At 40.9% G+C, this 16,243-nt stretch overlaps 1 protein-coding gene across 2 annotated transcripts in view; it reads left to right on the top strand.

The window, feature by feature from the left end:
* KIAA0930 (KIAA0930 ortholog) overlaps window positions 1–16,243 on the top strand; it is a 53,246-nt gene that overhangs the window by 31,563 nt on the left and 5,440 nt on the right. The window contains exons 3-9 of one of the 2 annotated variants that reach the window (XM_030959530.1): window positions 434–538; window positions 1,834–1,911; window positions 6,722–6,823; window positions 7,246–7,386; window positions 9,429–9,623; window positions 12,224–12,386; window positions 15,014–15,169. In XM_030959530.1, coding sequence (XP_030815390.1) covers window positions 434–538; window positions 1,834–1,911; window positions 6,722–6,823; window positions 7,246–7,386; window positions 9,429–9,623; window positions 12,224–12,386; window positions 15,014–15,169 — 940 coding nt within the window. Of the gene's footprint in view, window positions 1–430; window positions 539–1,833; window positions 1,912–6,721; window positions 6,824–7,245; window positions 7,387–9,428; window positions 9,624–12,223; window positions 12,387–15,013; window positions 15,170–16,243 lie in introns of both variants that reach the window. The other variant, XM_030959529.1, reaches the window with a different exon arrangement.

Here is a 16,243-nt window from a genome sequence, read left to right as displayed (position 1 = left end):
AGGATGGCTGTTGTTTCGCAAGATATTTCTGGAATTTTGTTCTTGTCATGTTTCTGTGCTTTTAAGCACAGAACTGCAAATATTACCTTTGTTTGGAGATGAATCTAAATTAGATTGTTTCCTTCATCTGCTCACATCTTTAGTTTTTTGCAGAAACTGTCATTAGTTTGTGTAATTCTATTGCAAATAAAATATCATGTATGGGAACCTTGGAAGAAATAAAAACAAACCAAAAGAAGAACTATGTCTACAAACCTTTTAAAAAATATTTCCCCAATACACTTCCACACAAAGCCTTGCATCATCAGCAAAATCTGATCCCGACAGAAAACTAGGAAGCTACATGATGTACAGCTTCTGATTGCAGTTTGATGTTTGGAAATAGGTACCTCTGAGTAATAGTTTTCAAAGAGATGTGGTATTTTCTTAGCAGGTTGAAGTTGAAGTTTACCGGAGAGATTCTAAGAAGCTTCCTGGCCTGGGAGACCCTGACATTGACTGGGAAGAGAGTGTCTACTTGAACCTCATCCTGCAGAAGGTGACAGGGATGCTTATCTAATTTGCACTATTTATGCACTTTGGCCTTTCAGAATCTAAATGAACCTAAACTGAGATGTTCATTATTTTTCAAGAGTCCTAATAGCTTTCTACAAAAATCTTTAACTGCATGCAGTGAAGCTAGGCAGAGTTTTGTGCTCTGTAACAAAGTTTTGCGAAAGGAAGGCTTCATCCAGTTTAATGTTTTTTGAGAATGAATGAGACTTAGATAAGCAGCATTTCCATTAGAGTTCACTGGTGCAGCTAAGAGAGAAGAGTATAAATGCAGTGTCATAAATTATACTGTTCTTCACAACATAACTTTGATAAAATATTTGGGGGTAGGAACATGAAGCTAGAACTAATTGTTTCTTTAATTGACTTATAGGTTGGTTGGTTATTGTGTGTGTTACATTATAGCTCAGGAAAGCTGATTACTGTAATCATTTGAGATCCCTTAAAGGTTTTGCTCATTATGATCTCAGAATGGGAAACTGTTGGCTCAGGCACACATCCTTGAAAATAAATTGTTTTCATTCTCTCTCCTTCCTCCCAGAAGTCTCTTTGCAGAACTTCTCTGCAGAGAGCAGTTTTTGCCTTTATTTGATGCTCAATAAAGCCAGGATGCATTTGCCACAGTCAGAATTCAGAGATGTTACTACAGCTGCTGTCTAGAGCTATTGCACTTGCTCTTTATAAGCATTTTCATGTTGTGTGGAAGGCTGTGCTTGTGTTTTCTGACCTCTCTAACATGTCACTGCTGTACATTAGTGTCTCTTTTTCCTGTTCAAAGGGAGGAAATCTTTTCCATTTCTATCCTAAAGTGTGCTTAGGGGTTTGTGGGGGTGGGTGTGTGGGTGTGTGTGTGTGTGCTGCTTATTCCCCCAGCTGAAATTAAGCTCGTGATAAACAATATTGGCAGGACTTTCCTTACCCATCAGCTGAGCATTTCAACAAGAAGCTGTACAAGAGATTTTGGTGTCACTGAGTTAATGAACAAACACAGGTTCCAACCAATTGGTTCCAAACCCCTTGGTTCCAACCAATTCCTTTCCCCCAGTAAGGAATGAAATACTAATAGGTTTAAGTGGAAAAAATAACATTTTATTATGAAAATAATAAAACAATTGTAGGTGGTTCAGTACACTAAAGAGAGTAAAGAAAATGGCAACACCAAAATACCTTAGTTTTTAGACAGCTAAAAAAAGGAGTCAGAATGTGTTCTGCTTCATGCACATGAATGTTTTGTTTTCCCAAGTCTAAATGTTCATTTCTCTGCCTGGTGCCCTGTTCCAGCTGGATTATGTGGTGACCTGTGCTGTGTGCACACGCTCTGATGGAGGAGATATTCATATTCACAAAAAGAAATCTCAGGTGAGCTTCCCCTTCTCTTGCTTTGCATCAGAGGTTGGTATCCAGTATTACCTAATCCGAAAAACTGCTCCAAAACTGGGGTAGTGGTTCTCAGGCTGTAATCTGGCAGTTTCATCCTCCTGAAGCATCTCAAGTCTTTGTATTGTGATATTTCTTGCCAGTTATCTAGATTTGAGATCTAAATGTCCTTTATAGTGCCTCTCAAAGAATTGTGAAGACCCCTGCATGCTTCAGGGTGTGTATCTTTGCCTGCTGGATTTAGGGGAGAGAGGGAAGGTGCCAGGGGGAGGAAGGAATATGATGCCCAACTGTTCCCCAGTCTGAGACTAAACCTGAAGTTGTATGAGATCTGGAATATGAGGAGCCTTCAGGGTAAGCTTCTAATGTAGAGCTGCTAAATGGCAGGCAATTTACTGATGACCAGTTTGGTTTTTTATTATTTTGCAAGATTTTTGGTCTCTTAAACTGCTCATTCCTTCCACAGGCTTTTATCTTTTGTGTGTAGTTAACCCATAGTGGAAGAGACTGAATAACAAGGATAAAGGGGATAAGAACAAGAAACCTGAGACTTCCCCACTCAATTTCAATTTGCAATGTAGACCTTGCAACAACTTATGCTAGCTAGCAGAAATTCTTCTTTTAAAAGGCTCCTGTTGCATTTAAATGGCTTTTTCTCCCAGGCTTTCCATTCCCTTAGTTCATGCAGCTGCTTGTGTGGCTTTACTTAAATAATCCAATGCTCTTGAGTTTTTAATTATGTTTAACCACTTTAAAAGAACTTTTGCTTTGCCTACAAACAGAACTAGCAATGCTGATTATTTTCTCTGTGATTTACATTGATTACACATAATTTTTTTTCTTTAGAGGCTCTTGAGATGCCACTTTGCCGTGCTGATTCAAGCCTGTTATTTCTCATTGCTTTTTTCTCTGTTGGCCAGTCCTAATTTCACCACAACTTAACTTCTGCAAATGTTTTTGAGAAAAATATGTAAATATTATTTGCAGATTTGAAAACTAGGAAGAAGAAGATGAGGGATATGCCGTTATTGCATGTGAGCAGTATTTAGAATGAAGAGGAAGTTTTTTGTTCCTCCTTTCTAGATGCTCCTACTGTGGGACTGCTTATGAATTGTTGTCTTCCCTTTTCCACATAAACTTGCCAGTACATACCGGAAACATTTCAACATCATTGTGTTGATCTATAGAGAGGCAAAGGCAATTCCATATGCTGTGAAAGTGCGTGTTTGCAGTTGGGCATTTCATTGTCGCATCCACTGTTGAGGCTTGTTGGTTTTGAATGAAGAAGATCCAGCTTGTTTGGATCTGCATTTCTGCTCTGATGGTTCTTGCTTTAGAAAATGTGTCTTCTCCTGCCCATATGCAGCCAGATGTCGATGGCCTAAGATTTGCTGTCCTACTTGAGACCTATGACAAATCTACTCTGCTCACACAAGTGAGTGCCTGTGGCATGAAGCCAGTATGGAAAAGGCTGACTTTATTTTGCAAACTGCTGGCTTGACAATAAGATCTCCACAAACTGTATTTTCCTCAGGTGTGCCTGACTGGAGATGAATTTGGGAGGGTGTTTTGTTGTTCACTGGCTGGTTTGAGGAGCAAGAATGCCTGGAAAAGGTCCTTGTTATAGGCATTGGTGTAGGTAGCATTTTTGAGGAGTCTGATTGCTTTCTAATGATGTTTCTGGTCTTAAACCTTTCTTTTTAACTCTATTCAATGTGCATAAAGTCTGCATAAGTGCAAATAAGGAAAAGCAACCCTCTCATAATTATCTAATATCCTTAATTATGTTTTGTGTTGAATGGTTTGTAGCAAGAATGTCACAAGCTTGACAGCCTGGTCAGATCCGTAGCTTTTGGCATGTTCGCAGTGGGCTGAGATTTGACAGGTTTCTTTAAGTCAAGGCTTTGCTTGTAAACAATTGTGGAAGCAAAGAAATCTGCTTGGTATGAATTCCTTCTTCCTCCTATCTACTCATTAATATTTTTGGAATGATAAAATCTAAAGCTTTCTGCTGTTTAAACAAAGTCACAAACAAAGTCGCTAAAGGAGTTCAGGAATGGCTTGGGAGGGAGAAATGTGCAAGAGGAAGCATAGTGATAGGGAAAGAAACAGAAGCACAAGATGCAGATGAGAAACCAAGTCCTCCTGTGAGCCATTGTCTTGGTTTTGTCACCAAAACTGCGGGAAAAGCAAAAACTCTTCAAAAACCTTTTTAGTGTTAGAGAATCAAAGCATTACTTTATTCTGGCCAGGATGTTGTCCTGGCCAGGATGTGCAACAGAAATCATTTCACCCACCCATTGCCTGGGACTAAAGTGATTTCAGCTTTTGTTGTAAGTGGGCACTTTGAAATGAGTAAACTCCCCCTTGGTTCCAACCAATTCCTTTCCCCCAATAAGGAAGGAAATACTAATAGGTTTAAGTGAAAAAATAACATTTTTTTTATGAAACGGACGCCAACAGTCAGAGGGAAAAAGTAAATAACAGCTAGATACCAAACTGCTATAACTCAAAACCCCGTTTTGAGCAAAGAGAGACCCAAAATGCCAGAAACGCCTGTTCCCAAAATGGCGCCTGAAGGAGGCCAAGGGACAAAGGGAAGATGGCGTCACACCAAGATGGTCCCTCCCAGGTGACCGTGTGTCCCCGGGAACAAAGTGACAAGATGGTGGGGTTATAAACAGGAACACACTCCTGGAACTAAAGTGATTTCAGCTTTTGTTGTAAGGCCTAAAGCTTGGAGGGCCTGTGGGTCAATCAGGAGCGTTCCTGAAGGGCAAGGATGCTGCAGCACCGGGCCTGGATCTTCTTCCTTTCTTGAGCAGGGATGTTCCTGATGTTCCACAGTCTCACCACCTTGGATTGCCGCCTTTTTATCCTGTTTTTTGTCCCTTTGGATTGGTTTCTGTTGGGATCCTTCATTTCTATAAAGGTTTAAGGTGCTTGATTGGCCCATTACAGTTCTGTCCAGGCTGGCTCATTTTTTGCTTGAGGGGGTGGTGCACTTTACTTAGGTGCAATACAGTATGTTGAATACTGTATTTCTTATAACTACCCTTTTACAGTATAAAAAACCAGACTTTTTAACAGCACATGCTTAACAATTATTAAGTATTTCACAACAGTTTCCAACTATTTTTGACAGTGACAACCCCTGCCTTCCTCCTGCTGCTTGTGGGCTCTGCCCCCGGCTGTGGGCTGAGGGAAAGGACCGGCCTGTGGGCACTGGCACAGCATGGCCTGGCCCCCCAAACTCGATGGCTTTTTTTTGGCACTGCAGGGAGAGTTCTCAAAGTTCACTTCTAATAGTTTCTTGTTGCAACATGCAATTTCTACAAGTAGCTACAGTTGCAAACCTAAAGCTGCCATGAAAGAGAGAGATTCTCCACAGTCTTCTCTCCTGGCATGGCACAGCACATGGCCTGGCCTCCCGAACTCGCTCGCTTTTTTTTGGCACTGCAGGGGGAGTTCTCAAAGTTCACTTCTAATAGTTTCTAGTTGCAAAATGCAATTTCTACAAGTAGCTACAGTTGCAAACCTAAAGCTGCCACAAAGAGAGAGATTCTCCATAGTCTTCTCTCCTGGCATGGCACAGCGTGGCCTGGCCTCCTGAACTTGCTCACTTTTTTTGTCGCTGCAGGGAGAGTTCTCAAAGTTCACTTCTAATAGTTCCTTGTTGCAAAATGCAATTTCTACAAGTAGTTACAGTTGCAAACACAAAGCTGCCACGGAAGAGAGAGGTTCTCTATTCTCCATAGTCTTCTCTCCTGGCATAGCCCAGGATGGCCTAGCCCCCTGAATTTGCTCACTTTTTTTGTCACCTCAAGGAGAGTTCTCAAAGTTAACTTTGAAACAGTTTCTAGTTGCAAATTGCATATCCTACAAGTAGCTACAGTTGCAAACCTAAAGCTGCCACAGAGAGAGATTCTCCATAGTCTTCTCTCCCGGCATGGCTGGGACTGGAGTGAGGGCTGCTGCAGGTGGGCACCTGTGGAATTTGCCCCCAGACAGCCCAGTATTGCTAACTGCGGTCTCCTCTAGACAAGGAAAAAAAAAAAAAACAAACCAAAATGAAGACAGAATGAAAACCAGGAAGGAAATAGTTTGCCTGAACAAAGACCCAGTAGCCTGCAAAGTGAATATTACACGGCCAAGGGCATGGAACCTGCCTCCACACCAGTTTCAAAAATGCCTGTGATAGCTCCCCACATGCAAGGTCTGCAGGTGTAAGGTCAGAAAGATACAGTAACAGGTTTAGGGTGCAGATAGATGTGGAATAAAATAACATTATGAATCACCCCAGGACGGCCACGCTACCCTTACTGAGGGAGGTTGATCTTAGTGTGGTTCTAAGTAAACAACAACAAATTAAAGTAAAGGTGTTGGGTCAGCTGTTTCGTGGTAATTTTCTTGCACTGTGGCATTCTACTTTGCAGCGCATTGCAGCAACTTAAAAGCACCTGAAAGTGGTGGTGAAAAAGTACTATGGTCTGCTGTAGTATAGTGAGAGGTCAGGTACACACAGGGACATTTACTGTGAATTAATGAGTTTTTAATTACTTGTATGTGAAAGGATTTCTCAACTGCTATTATTGCAAATCTGGCTTTAGTCAGAAACCAGCTCAGCTGTGCTTGCAGGATGTCCAGCATCTCTAGTGTAAGTGAGCAGTGCCAGCCTGAGGTAATTACTTGCCTTGTAAAATACTTTTGTAATTACTTACCTTGTGTTTGATGTGTCTGTTCCCAAGCACATTTAACTGAGAGGTGACATCTTCTTCTGCATCTTTCTCAGCAAGTGTTTGCCTCTCCAAGCAAACACCCGATGGACAGTAAAGGAGAGGAATCAAAGATCAGCTACCCCAATATATTCTTCATGATTGACAGTTTTGAGGAGGTGAGTTCCTTGCTGCAGCAGCGAAGTTTTATCCCATTCTAGTCTTATGTCCTGATTAGCTGTTTTCTTGTACCTTTTGATCAAATGTTTTGGGTCAGTTGAGGGTTATTTTCTGCTAGATCTTAATTTATTTAACCTTCCTCTCTCTTTAATGTTTGAAATCTGATCTTAAAGCTGGATTTTGGCATTGGTGTTGATGATGGGCTAAAGCATGACAGGCTGATGTGAGAGCTGCTCATCTCAACAAGTGATTTGCTGTGTGCACTGCCTGGAGTCTGTTTTTGAAAGGCTGGGGTGGAACATTCTGCTCCCTTTCAATTTATATTGAAACTTCCTTGGGCATAAGGACAGCCATGGGAATCTGAAGGTATTTTGATTTGAACAGCTTTGCATCAAAGTGTTTCATCTTGCATCTTTGGCAGGTTTTCAGTGACATGACTGTGGGAGAAGGAGAAATGGTCTGTGTGGAGCTTGTGGCCAGTGATAAAAGCAACACCTTCCAAGGGGTGATTTTCCAGGGGTCCATCCGCTATGAAGCACTCAAGAAGGTCTATGACAACAGGGTAAGGAGCTTCTGAAAGACAATGTCCTTTGCAGCAGTGGTGTTCTGACTAGATTTTCTTTGTGGCTGAGTCTGTCAGCTTTTTGTCCTGTTAGATCAGCTACATCATAGTCTGTCCTTTTTGGCTTTGCAAGTTAGCTGAAAGCTGCTGGTTTTGGCTCAGATAACTGAGGGTATTCAGACTGGGAATATTCCTCTGCTGTTTGCCAGAAGGAGGGAAGGGAGGGATACATAGTCAAGAGTGTGACACAGGAATGGACCTGAACAACAGTTCTTGGAGCCCCTTCATTTTCTTGAAAAGTCACAGATATTTCTGTGTTCAAAGAAGGTATGATTTCATGGGAGATTTTAAACTCTGGTAACTACCTTGTGATAAAGTGTATATTTCTTCATTGTATTTTGCACTTGGCTGTATTCAAAAAACCCCTGTAGTCTCATTGCCACTGAGAGAAGCTTTCTTTGCTTTCTACAGAGACATGAAATACCAGCACTTTCACCTTCAAATTCAGTACTGAGTGCTGAAATCAAGAACTTCTCAAATGGTTTATTATGACGACAATCCTGAGAGGTTTTTAGAAACAAGCAAAAGAAATTCTCACAATATCTACTGTGTCTCTAAATCTCTCTTTGTCAGGAGAGTTACTGAATAATTTCCCATCTCCCTGTTTTAAATGTGAGCCATTGCATTCTTCCAGCAGGTTTCTGAGAGAACATGAAACAAAAGTTGTTTCTCTCCCACCATCATCTTGTGGCCTTACACCATCAGCAGCTGGGTTATTGAAATAAGTGGGAATGCAGAATCACTGAAGACAACATAAAAAGAAAGCCCTGCAGTGGAAAGATAAGATTTGATGTAGTAAAGTCACCCTATAGCCTAGGAATGTCCTGACTGACCACACAACCACTTGATATTATTTTGTTAGATGAAATAAAATTGTTAACTCTTCAAATATTTCATCATGGCCAGAGGCAAAACTCGAAATTTTACCTTTTTTTTTTTCACAGAACAGGAGTGATCTCTATACCTTTGAAGATTATTTGATATCAGTTGTTTCAGGGAAGGTTTAAATTTAATACTAGGAAAAATTTCTTTACTGGAAGAGTTGTCAAACACTGGAACAGGCTGCTCAGGGAAGTGGGGGAGTCCTCAGCCCCTGAGATATTTAACAGATGTGTAGATGTGACACTTAAGGACATGATTTAGTGGTGGGCTCAGCAGTGATGATTGGACTTAATGATCTTAAAGGTTATTTCTAACCCAAATTATTCCAGGATTCTGTAATTCTCACTACTATACAAGCTGATGAGCATCTTGGGCTTTTCCTAAACTGATGAAAATTGCAATAAATCACTTAAACTTACAGATAAAAGCTGAAAACTTAAGGCATCATTTTCACTTAGGAAAACCTTGACTGTTTTCATATTGGTCTGTTCCCTTTTTCAGTTCTCAGTTCAATTTTCAGTTCAGTTGTGCTGACTGGAAATTGAGCCCCTGTATCTGTTGAGGGGATTTAAAACTGTCAGGGTGTCCTGGTGAGCCATGCAGTGCAGCTTAGTTGTGCATGGAGCTGGTTCCTTATTTTTTGGCCATGAACGTGGGAACATAAAAATGTCAGAAATTACTTGGGACAAAGTAGTGACCCAGTTGTGGGGTGTGCTCTGCTGGTTTGAGGAATTTTGTGTGTATGTTTATTGGTTTTGAACTTGAATGAGTGCCCCAGCACAGGCTGCATCGAGTTGAGCACATGCTTGCCTGTGCTCACAGTGTGTGGACCTGAATAAAAACCTTTTCTCTCATTGTGCCACTGCTTACTGTGCCTTTTGGGTGGCTGAAGGAGTTGTTTCTTCTCAGAACCTGTTTTTGTCTCTGTAAAATTACTTTATTTTTTGAGATTGCTTCAGATTGTGGCTTAAAATGTTTCTTAGGAATTATTATTCACTATGGTTCTGCCTTTTTCTTAGATAACTGCTTTCAGAGGATGTTATTTTCAACTGGTAGAGCTGTTATTACATGTTTTTCTCTCCTGTCTCCATGCATTGTAGGTGAGTGTTGCAGCTAAGATGGCTCAGAGAATGTCTTTTGGCTTTTATAAATACAACAACATGGAGTTTGTCCGAATGAAAGGACCACAGGGAAAAGGACATGCAGAGATGGCAGTGAGCAGAGTTTCCACTGGTGACACTTCACCGTATGGGACAGAAGAGGATTCAAATCCAGACTCCCCAGTGCATGAGAGAGTAAGTAGCAGACAGAAATACTCTCTTAAGGTGAAGCATGAACATGCTTTATTCCAAAGACAGGAGGGCAGGCTATTGTAAATGCAGGGCCACCGACGAGGGGAGAGAGAGAGATGCATCTGACTCCGTCTTATCAGAAGGCTAATTTATTCCTTTATTATACTATATTATATTAAAGAATACTGTACTATACTAAAGAATACAGAAAGGATACTTGCTGAATGCTAAAGAGAGAATCATGAAAACTCATTACTCTTTCCAAAGTGGCACAGCTTGGCACTGATTGGCCAATGAGTGAAAGCAACTCACACCAGAATCCAGTGAAACAATCACCTGTGGGTAAACAATCTCCAAACACATTCCACACGAGCACAACACAGGAGAAGCAAATGAGATAAGAATTGTTTTCCTGTTCTCTTAGGCTTCTCTCGCTGCCTTTCAGCTTCCCAGGAGAAAAACCCTGGGTGAAGGAATTTTTTCAGAGAATGTGAATGCCACAACAGGCTGGAGCTGGACTTAACTCCCATCCAGGTTCTGCACTTAGGTTTGCCTGTGTGTAATTTGGTTGTGCTCAGTATGTGAGATGGATTCTTTAACACAGTTTCCCCTGAGCAAATGCTGAATACAGAGATGAGTGGATGATTCATACTTCTGGAGGAGTGCTTTGTTGAAACAACAGCAATCTTGATGCCAGGGAAACCAATGGTTCTGCCTTTTTTTCCTAGGGAAAAAAAAAAAGTAGATTCCACTTCTGTGCAGAGTGGGATTTACCTAGAAACATGGAATTTGTGTATTATATAGGTTGCTTGCTAAGCCTCATATTAAGTGGGGCTTTTAGTTTGTGCCACTGAGGAATGCTGCCAACACAAAGCCTGTATAATGCTAAAGCACAGATCATGGATCCAGATCCAGCATCATATTCATACATATGCTTAATTTTAATCCAAGTAGAATCAGAGCACAGATGCTGATTTGGCCTTTATTCAATCCTGAGCCTTATTTTCCATTGAGACATTTTACCTGGTTAATGGGGATTAGGCAACATGTCTTCAAAATAATGCACAAACCTGGGCTGGGTCAGTACCTGATGGAGTCTAGCATGGTTTTCTGTGTAGTGCAGCTAACCTGTATCATTTAAACATCTGCAGAACAGCTTCTAGAGGTCTCCATGCAGGCAGTATGGTTTTTGTTTCTGACTTGGTAAAAGGCAACATCAGCTACCAGCACAGAACTCATTAACTGGATGTTCTTGCTCTCTACCACAGAAATATAGCCAGAAGACATCAGGCCTGGAGGAACAACATGATTTTTTTGTCTCCAAGGCTTTCAGTGTCAGCTGGAAAATGTAAAATTAGATTTGATAATGTGTTACCACTGCTTTTTGCTAATGGCTTTAGCACTGATATGTCTGTTTCTGGTTCCTCCTACAGTATAATATGAAATGACTCCCAAATTAAATACAGAGACAACCACAAATTAGAAATTAAATGTTGGGAAGAGGATCAGTTGGGTGTTACAATGCCCTTCTTTTATTTTTTTAGCATTAGTGATAGAGGTACAACATGGAGTAAGTTGTGGAGTGGAGTGTGTTTCTGCACTCAACCTGGTTTGGCTGCCATCATCACTCCATGTCACCTCCCTCTGCATTTCTTTGGACAGATATGAGCAGTGTCATTTGCTGTCTCAGGGAGGTTATGGGATTGTTAAATTGACTGTGTGAAGAAAGAAGGACAAGATCAAAATTACTCACATCCATTTGCAAAGTAGTTATCCCTATTTTCTTCCCTTTTAAATGAAACTATTAAAATAGTTTGATTTTAAAATTATTAAAATAGAGTAAGCCAGTACATCAGCACTATGTTTCAGTTCTCTCCAAAACATGTGTACTTGGCTTTAATTGTAGTTTACTCAGTGGCAACTACTGCTCTGAAGGAAGGGTGTCTCCATAGTTTTGTCCCTAACTTGACTTTAACCACAGACAGTTCCATCCCTGTCATCACTTGGACTGACCAAATCTTCTGAGGCACCACAGCTTCACTTTCTCCTTCCAGTATTGAAACATGACACACATAAATGAGAACACTGTCTTAACTTCTGCCTCAGTGTGCTGGGCTCAGGAATTTGTGACCCTGCTCCCCAGGAACATTGACCTTCCACAAGGATCCCATGGGACAGCCTTCCCAGTAGGGAAACTGCTGCCTTGTGTGTGCCAAAGAAATGAAGATGCACATTTTGAGTGTGTTCAACAAAGTACATTCTTATTAAGTCTTCTGCATTTCAACCTGCAAAAATAAGATTGACATTCTTGGTGCCTAAATTACTAATTTTGTGCCATTATGACTGTAGATCCTTGTTAAAAGTGATCATCTGAGGAGAGAAGTTTTTCATTATTCATGTAACAGTTGAGGGTTGTGATATATCAAAATATTTTCCCCTTGATGAGCATCTTGAAGTGATTGTTCAGTTTAAATTCTGTAGCCACTTTGATAAAATGGACCTATATACCAGCCATCATTCTGGTTTTTACACATGTGATTGCCTTGTGTCACATGGAGGGAAAGCCGAGACTTTCTCCAGCATTTCTTTTATTTCCCTTTCAGGTTACTTCTTTCAGCACACCACCAACCCCAGAGCGAAACAACCGCCCCTCCTTCTTCTCCCCATCCCTCAAGAGAAAAGTGCCCCGAAATCGAATTGCTGAGATGAAAAAGTCCCATTCAGCAAATGACAGTGAGGAGTTCTTCAGAGATGATGATGGTGGAGGTGAGAGAAGTACTGACAACTAAACAGACCTGTCTGTAAAGGGTACAGAGCTGTGGAAAGGGATCCCAGTGCAGGGTTTTCAAGAAGGTTTGCAGGGTGGAAAAACATGAGCTCTGCATATAGCCAGTGCCTCTCTGAAAATGAAATTTTTCATAGGCTTAAGCATCTCTTTGAAGGCTGGAGCCCTGAATATATTAAAACTTATTTATTTTATGTGGACCTATTTGAGAGAAACTGGAGCAGCTGAAATCCTGCCCCTTTACAAGATGCCCCAGTCTCTGGGGGCACTTCTCCAGGTGTAGTGGGGTTGGACATGTTCTCTCTTTGGATTCTGATTTGATCCAGAGTTGCTTAAAGCTGGTGAAAAGGCATTTACTTCAGCTGCCTTTGAATCAGTTCTGAGCTTTATAGAGAAAACTTAATGAGTTTGTCTGTGTAATAGTTTAGTGCCTTGTGGAACTCTTCCTTTAAATCCTAGTTACTCAGCAGGAAACAACTGGCAGGGTGGAGCCTGACTCAGAATATAGTACATAAATCCCAGTCACATCATTGTCTTGTGAGGCAGGAAACTCACAAATATCCATGTCCAAATTGCTTTCCATATGTTTAAAAACAATTCAGTCAACAAATCTGTCTGTTAGCATTCTAACAGATAAACCCAAAGGTAATTTCCAGATTACAAGTAGCAAAGAAAGTAGCAAAGAAATTGCCTGTCAGCAGCACTGGACCACCTTTGCTAATGAAGAATTGCACTTTACAAACCAAACTGAAGTGACAATCTTCAATGCAAATTCTGTGGCAGCTTAAACTGATGGTAGCTAATTCAGCTAATTTAATTTATCAATAAAAACTTTCACTCATCTCTTTTCCCCTAATTTTCCTAGTCAGAACATATGTTATTTCAAATGAGATGTGTTTTAGTATATTTTACCAGGCACAGGGTAGTGTGGGGAGAAGGGCAGCTGTCCCCACATGTAGTCCTGTTTCTGGTATCTTTATTTTGCAGGTTGCCCAGGATAGAACAGAGTTTGAGGTATTCCAGAGGAAGCCCTCATGGGTTGTGCAGTGCCTGCTCAGGGTTGTCTTGTGGGGTCTGATCCTAGAGTCTTTAATGATAATGATGGACATTCTTTTTATTTTGATATCCTTTTCCTTCTAATATATTCATGGAAGTAAACAAATTCTAGGTTTTTCAGATATTTTATAGCATTCATATAAAATACCAAGAAATGGTTTCTAAATGTTTTGACCTTCTTGTTCGTCATCGGAAAAATGAAAAGAGGAATATTTTAACAGCTTATGCTAGGAAGCTTAATTTATTCAAAAATTAGTTTTCTAAAAGGAATAGTAAAAAGAATTGCTAAATTTTGTAAAATTGCTACTTTTTTTACAAATTTCAGAAACCTGAGTGTCCTACCTGTGGTCCTTGGGAGCTGCAGTGGTGAAACTCTTATTTTGGCATGAAAAAGCCAGTTGCAGAAGATGCAGAGATAGGAGCAGATATTTGGGTGCCTCTTGGCTTTGTGGCTTGTGTGTAAAGATCAGCAATGTCCTTGGTACAGCCAGTGATGCTGCAGAGTTGCCCCAGTGCAGACAAGACCTGTGGTGAACAGGAACTGCCCATCAAGGCCCACTTCAGGGGCTTTGCTGTGTGCAAGCATGGTACACCAGGAGAATTGTTCTTATTGCAGCTTCCAGAGCCAGATCCTTCTACCCTGATCACCACAGAGCTCCTGGCATAGTGGTCATGCATGGGAAGAGGTAATAGACAGCTTGGCTATACACATGTATAGGGAAGGAGAGTAAGATTTTCACAGTTTTTTTCCTCCCACATTGCTATGCATCTTTCTAGAGCAGCTGCCACCACATATTTTCCTCTTTGGATGACAGTCTGCTTTCAGTCCCAGAGCCTGGATCACTCTGGTTCAGAATCGATCTGTTGACTTCAACATCTGATTTTAGCCCTGTGGGACTGAATTTTACAAGGAAATAGAGCAAAAATTTAAAAACGCTCCAAAAATCCAGCACGTGGCTGTGGGAGAGACCTGCACCTATGGAAAAACTCCTCTGACCTACAGGGGACTCAGTATCTTTTAGTTTTAAAAGTTGCTTGGGGACATCTAAACTAATTCTGAGAACAGTGGCTCAGTTGAAGGATCCTAGGTGTGGCTCAGGGTGTGCATGGAGGTGTGCAGAAAACTGAAGTATTAGTGTTGATTCTCTCCATATCTGCCAGATGGCAATTTTCTTCAAAAGAAACTATTTCTATTTTGTTACCCAGATGAATTTCAGCATGAGTAAGTACTTAATTTTACGGTTATTCTATGATTTTGTGTATGAGGGAAGGCTGAGTCAGTGTTCTGCTGCTGCAGTGTGGTAACACAAGCCCTCTCCTGTCTGTCTGCTGTTTTCAGCTGCTGCTGCTACCGTTTATTTGCTTCGGTGTAAATGGTGAACTCTGTGCTAGGCAAGGTCTGCCTGGTTTTTAAAAAGCAGTAATGATAGTGTCCTGCATGTGATCTGTCTCTAAACAATGAATGGGAGGCTTTCCTCTTTTTTTTGAGTTTCAGAAGTGTTCCAGTGAAGTACAATCCCCTGAGGCTTGCTGTCTCTTCCTGCCTTTGCAGATCTGCACAACGCGACCAATCTGCGCTCGCGCTCCCTGTCGGGAACAGGACGCTCGCTGGTGGGCTCGTGGCTGAAGCTGAACAGAACTGATGAAAACTTTCTACTCTATGCACACTTAACATACATCACTTTGCCATTGCATCGAATTTTAACAGGTGAATTTTGACATCCATTGTGCACAGCCCACCAAATACTTATTCCTCTGCTATTAAGACATTCTCTGTAACGCTGTCATAAATAGGAATTGATTTCAATTTAGAAGAAGTTACAGATTCCAGTTAAAAAATGGGTCATTTGTAATTCAGGATGGATTTTGAACAACGTTTCAGCAAAGTACATAATTATTCCTTATGATCATTGTGTTGATAGTCTTACAGCAAGTTAGCTGGAGTTACCAAGCTCACTCAGTCTCTCACCACAGGCGTTTTGGAATTCACAGAAGATGTATTGTTTCTGCTGGCATTTAATATCTGCTCAAGAGGGTGGCACAAATGCTTCCATGCTTAAATACTGGCTTTGAGCTTGAACATCCTTTCTGAGACTTAATTTGTTGAAAATACAGTTTCAAGAATTAGGATATGTATTGAGATACATAGAAATAGGGAATGAAATTTCTGGACTGTAAGGCAGAATTTTCATCTGCGTTTTTCCCTACTCACATTTGTTTTAGCTTAACATGTTGTGTAGGCCCTGTTTCCAAGGCCTTTTTGTAATCAATGTATCTGTGCCAGTGGCAGATTTCCAGGTAGACATGTGGGGCAGGGTGAAGTGGGAAAGGTGCTCATTTCTCTTGGGTAATTAGGAAACCTGTATTAAGATATTAAAATCCCAGTGATAGTGATCAAAGTACTTTTTAAAATGTCTTGAGTTTATTGATAAGATTTCACTCTGACCCTTCTGTCCTTGTTGGATGGTCACACTTCTGTCACCTTCTCCTCATATGTCAGATGATCCAATTCCTTTAGTCATCTCTGTGGCCCTTCATTCCCTCCACTATGTTTAATTCTTTACAGAGGTGTGGCTGGAGCCATCAGGAGCTGGAGATCATTGTTTGCTCATGTCATCTTCTTTGTGCAGTGCCATTTGATCAACCTATTAATTGTGTGCTCCCTTTTCCCACATTCCTTTTTCTTTGTGTAGCCTTGAAAAAGGACTGCACAGCCCAGTTTCCAGATGTTTCTGCATAGTGCCCTGCCACGTTGGTTTTACTGTGTATATTTAGAAAGATG

This window comes from Camarhynchus parvulus, chromosome 1A (genome assembly GCF_901933205.1).
Source record: "Camarhynchus parvulus chromosome 1A, STF_HiC, whole genome shotgun sequence".
Classification (NCBI taxonomy): domain Eukaryota; kingdom Metazoa; phylum Chordata; class Aves; order Passeriformes; family Thraupidae; genus Camarhynchus; species Camarhynchus parvulus.
The sequence above is the reverse complement of the archived record's forward strand: the minus strand, read 5'-3'. Positions and strand labels throughout refer to the sequence as shown.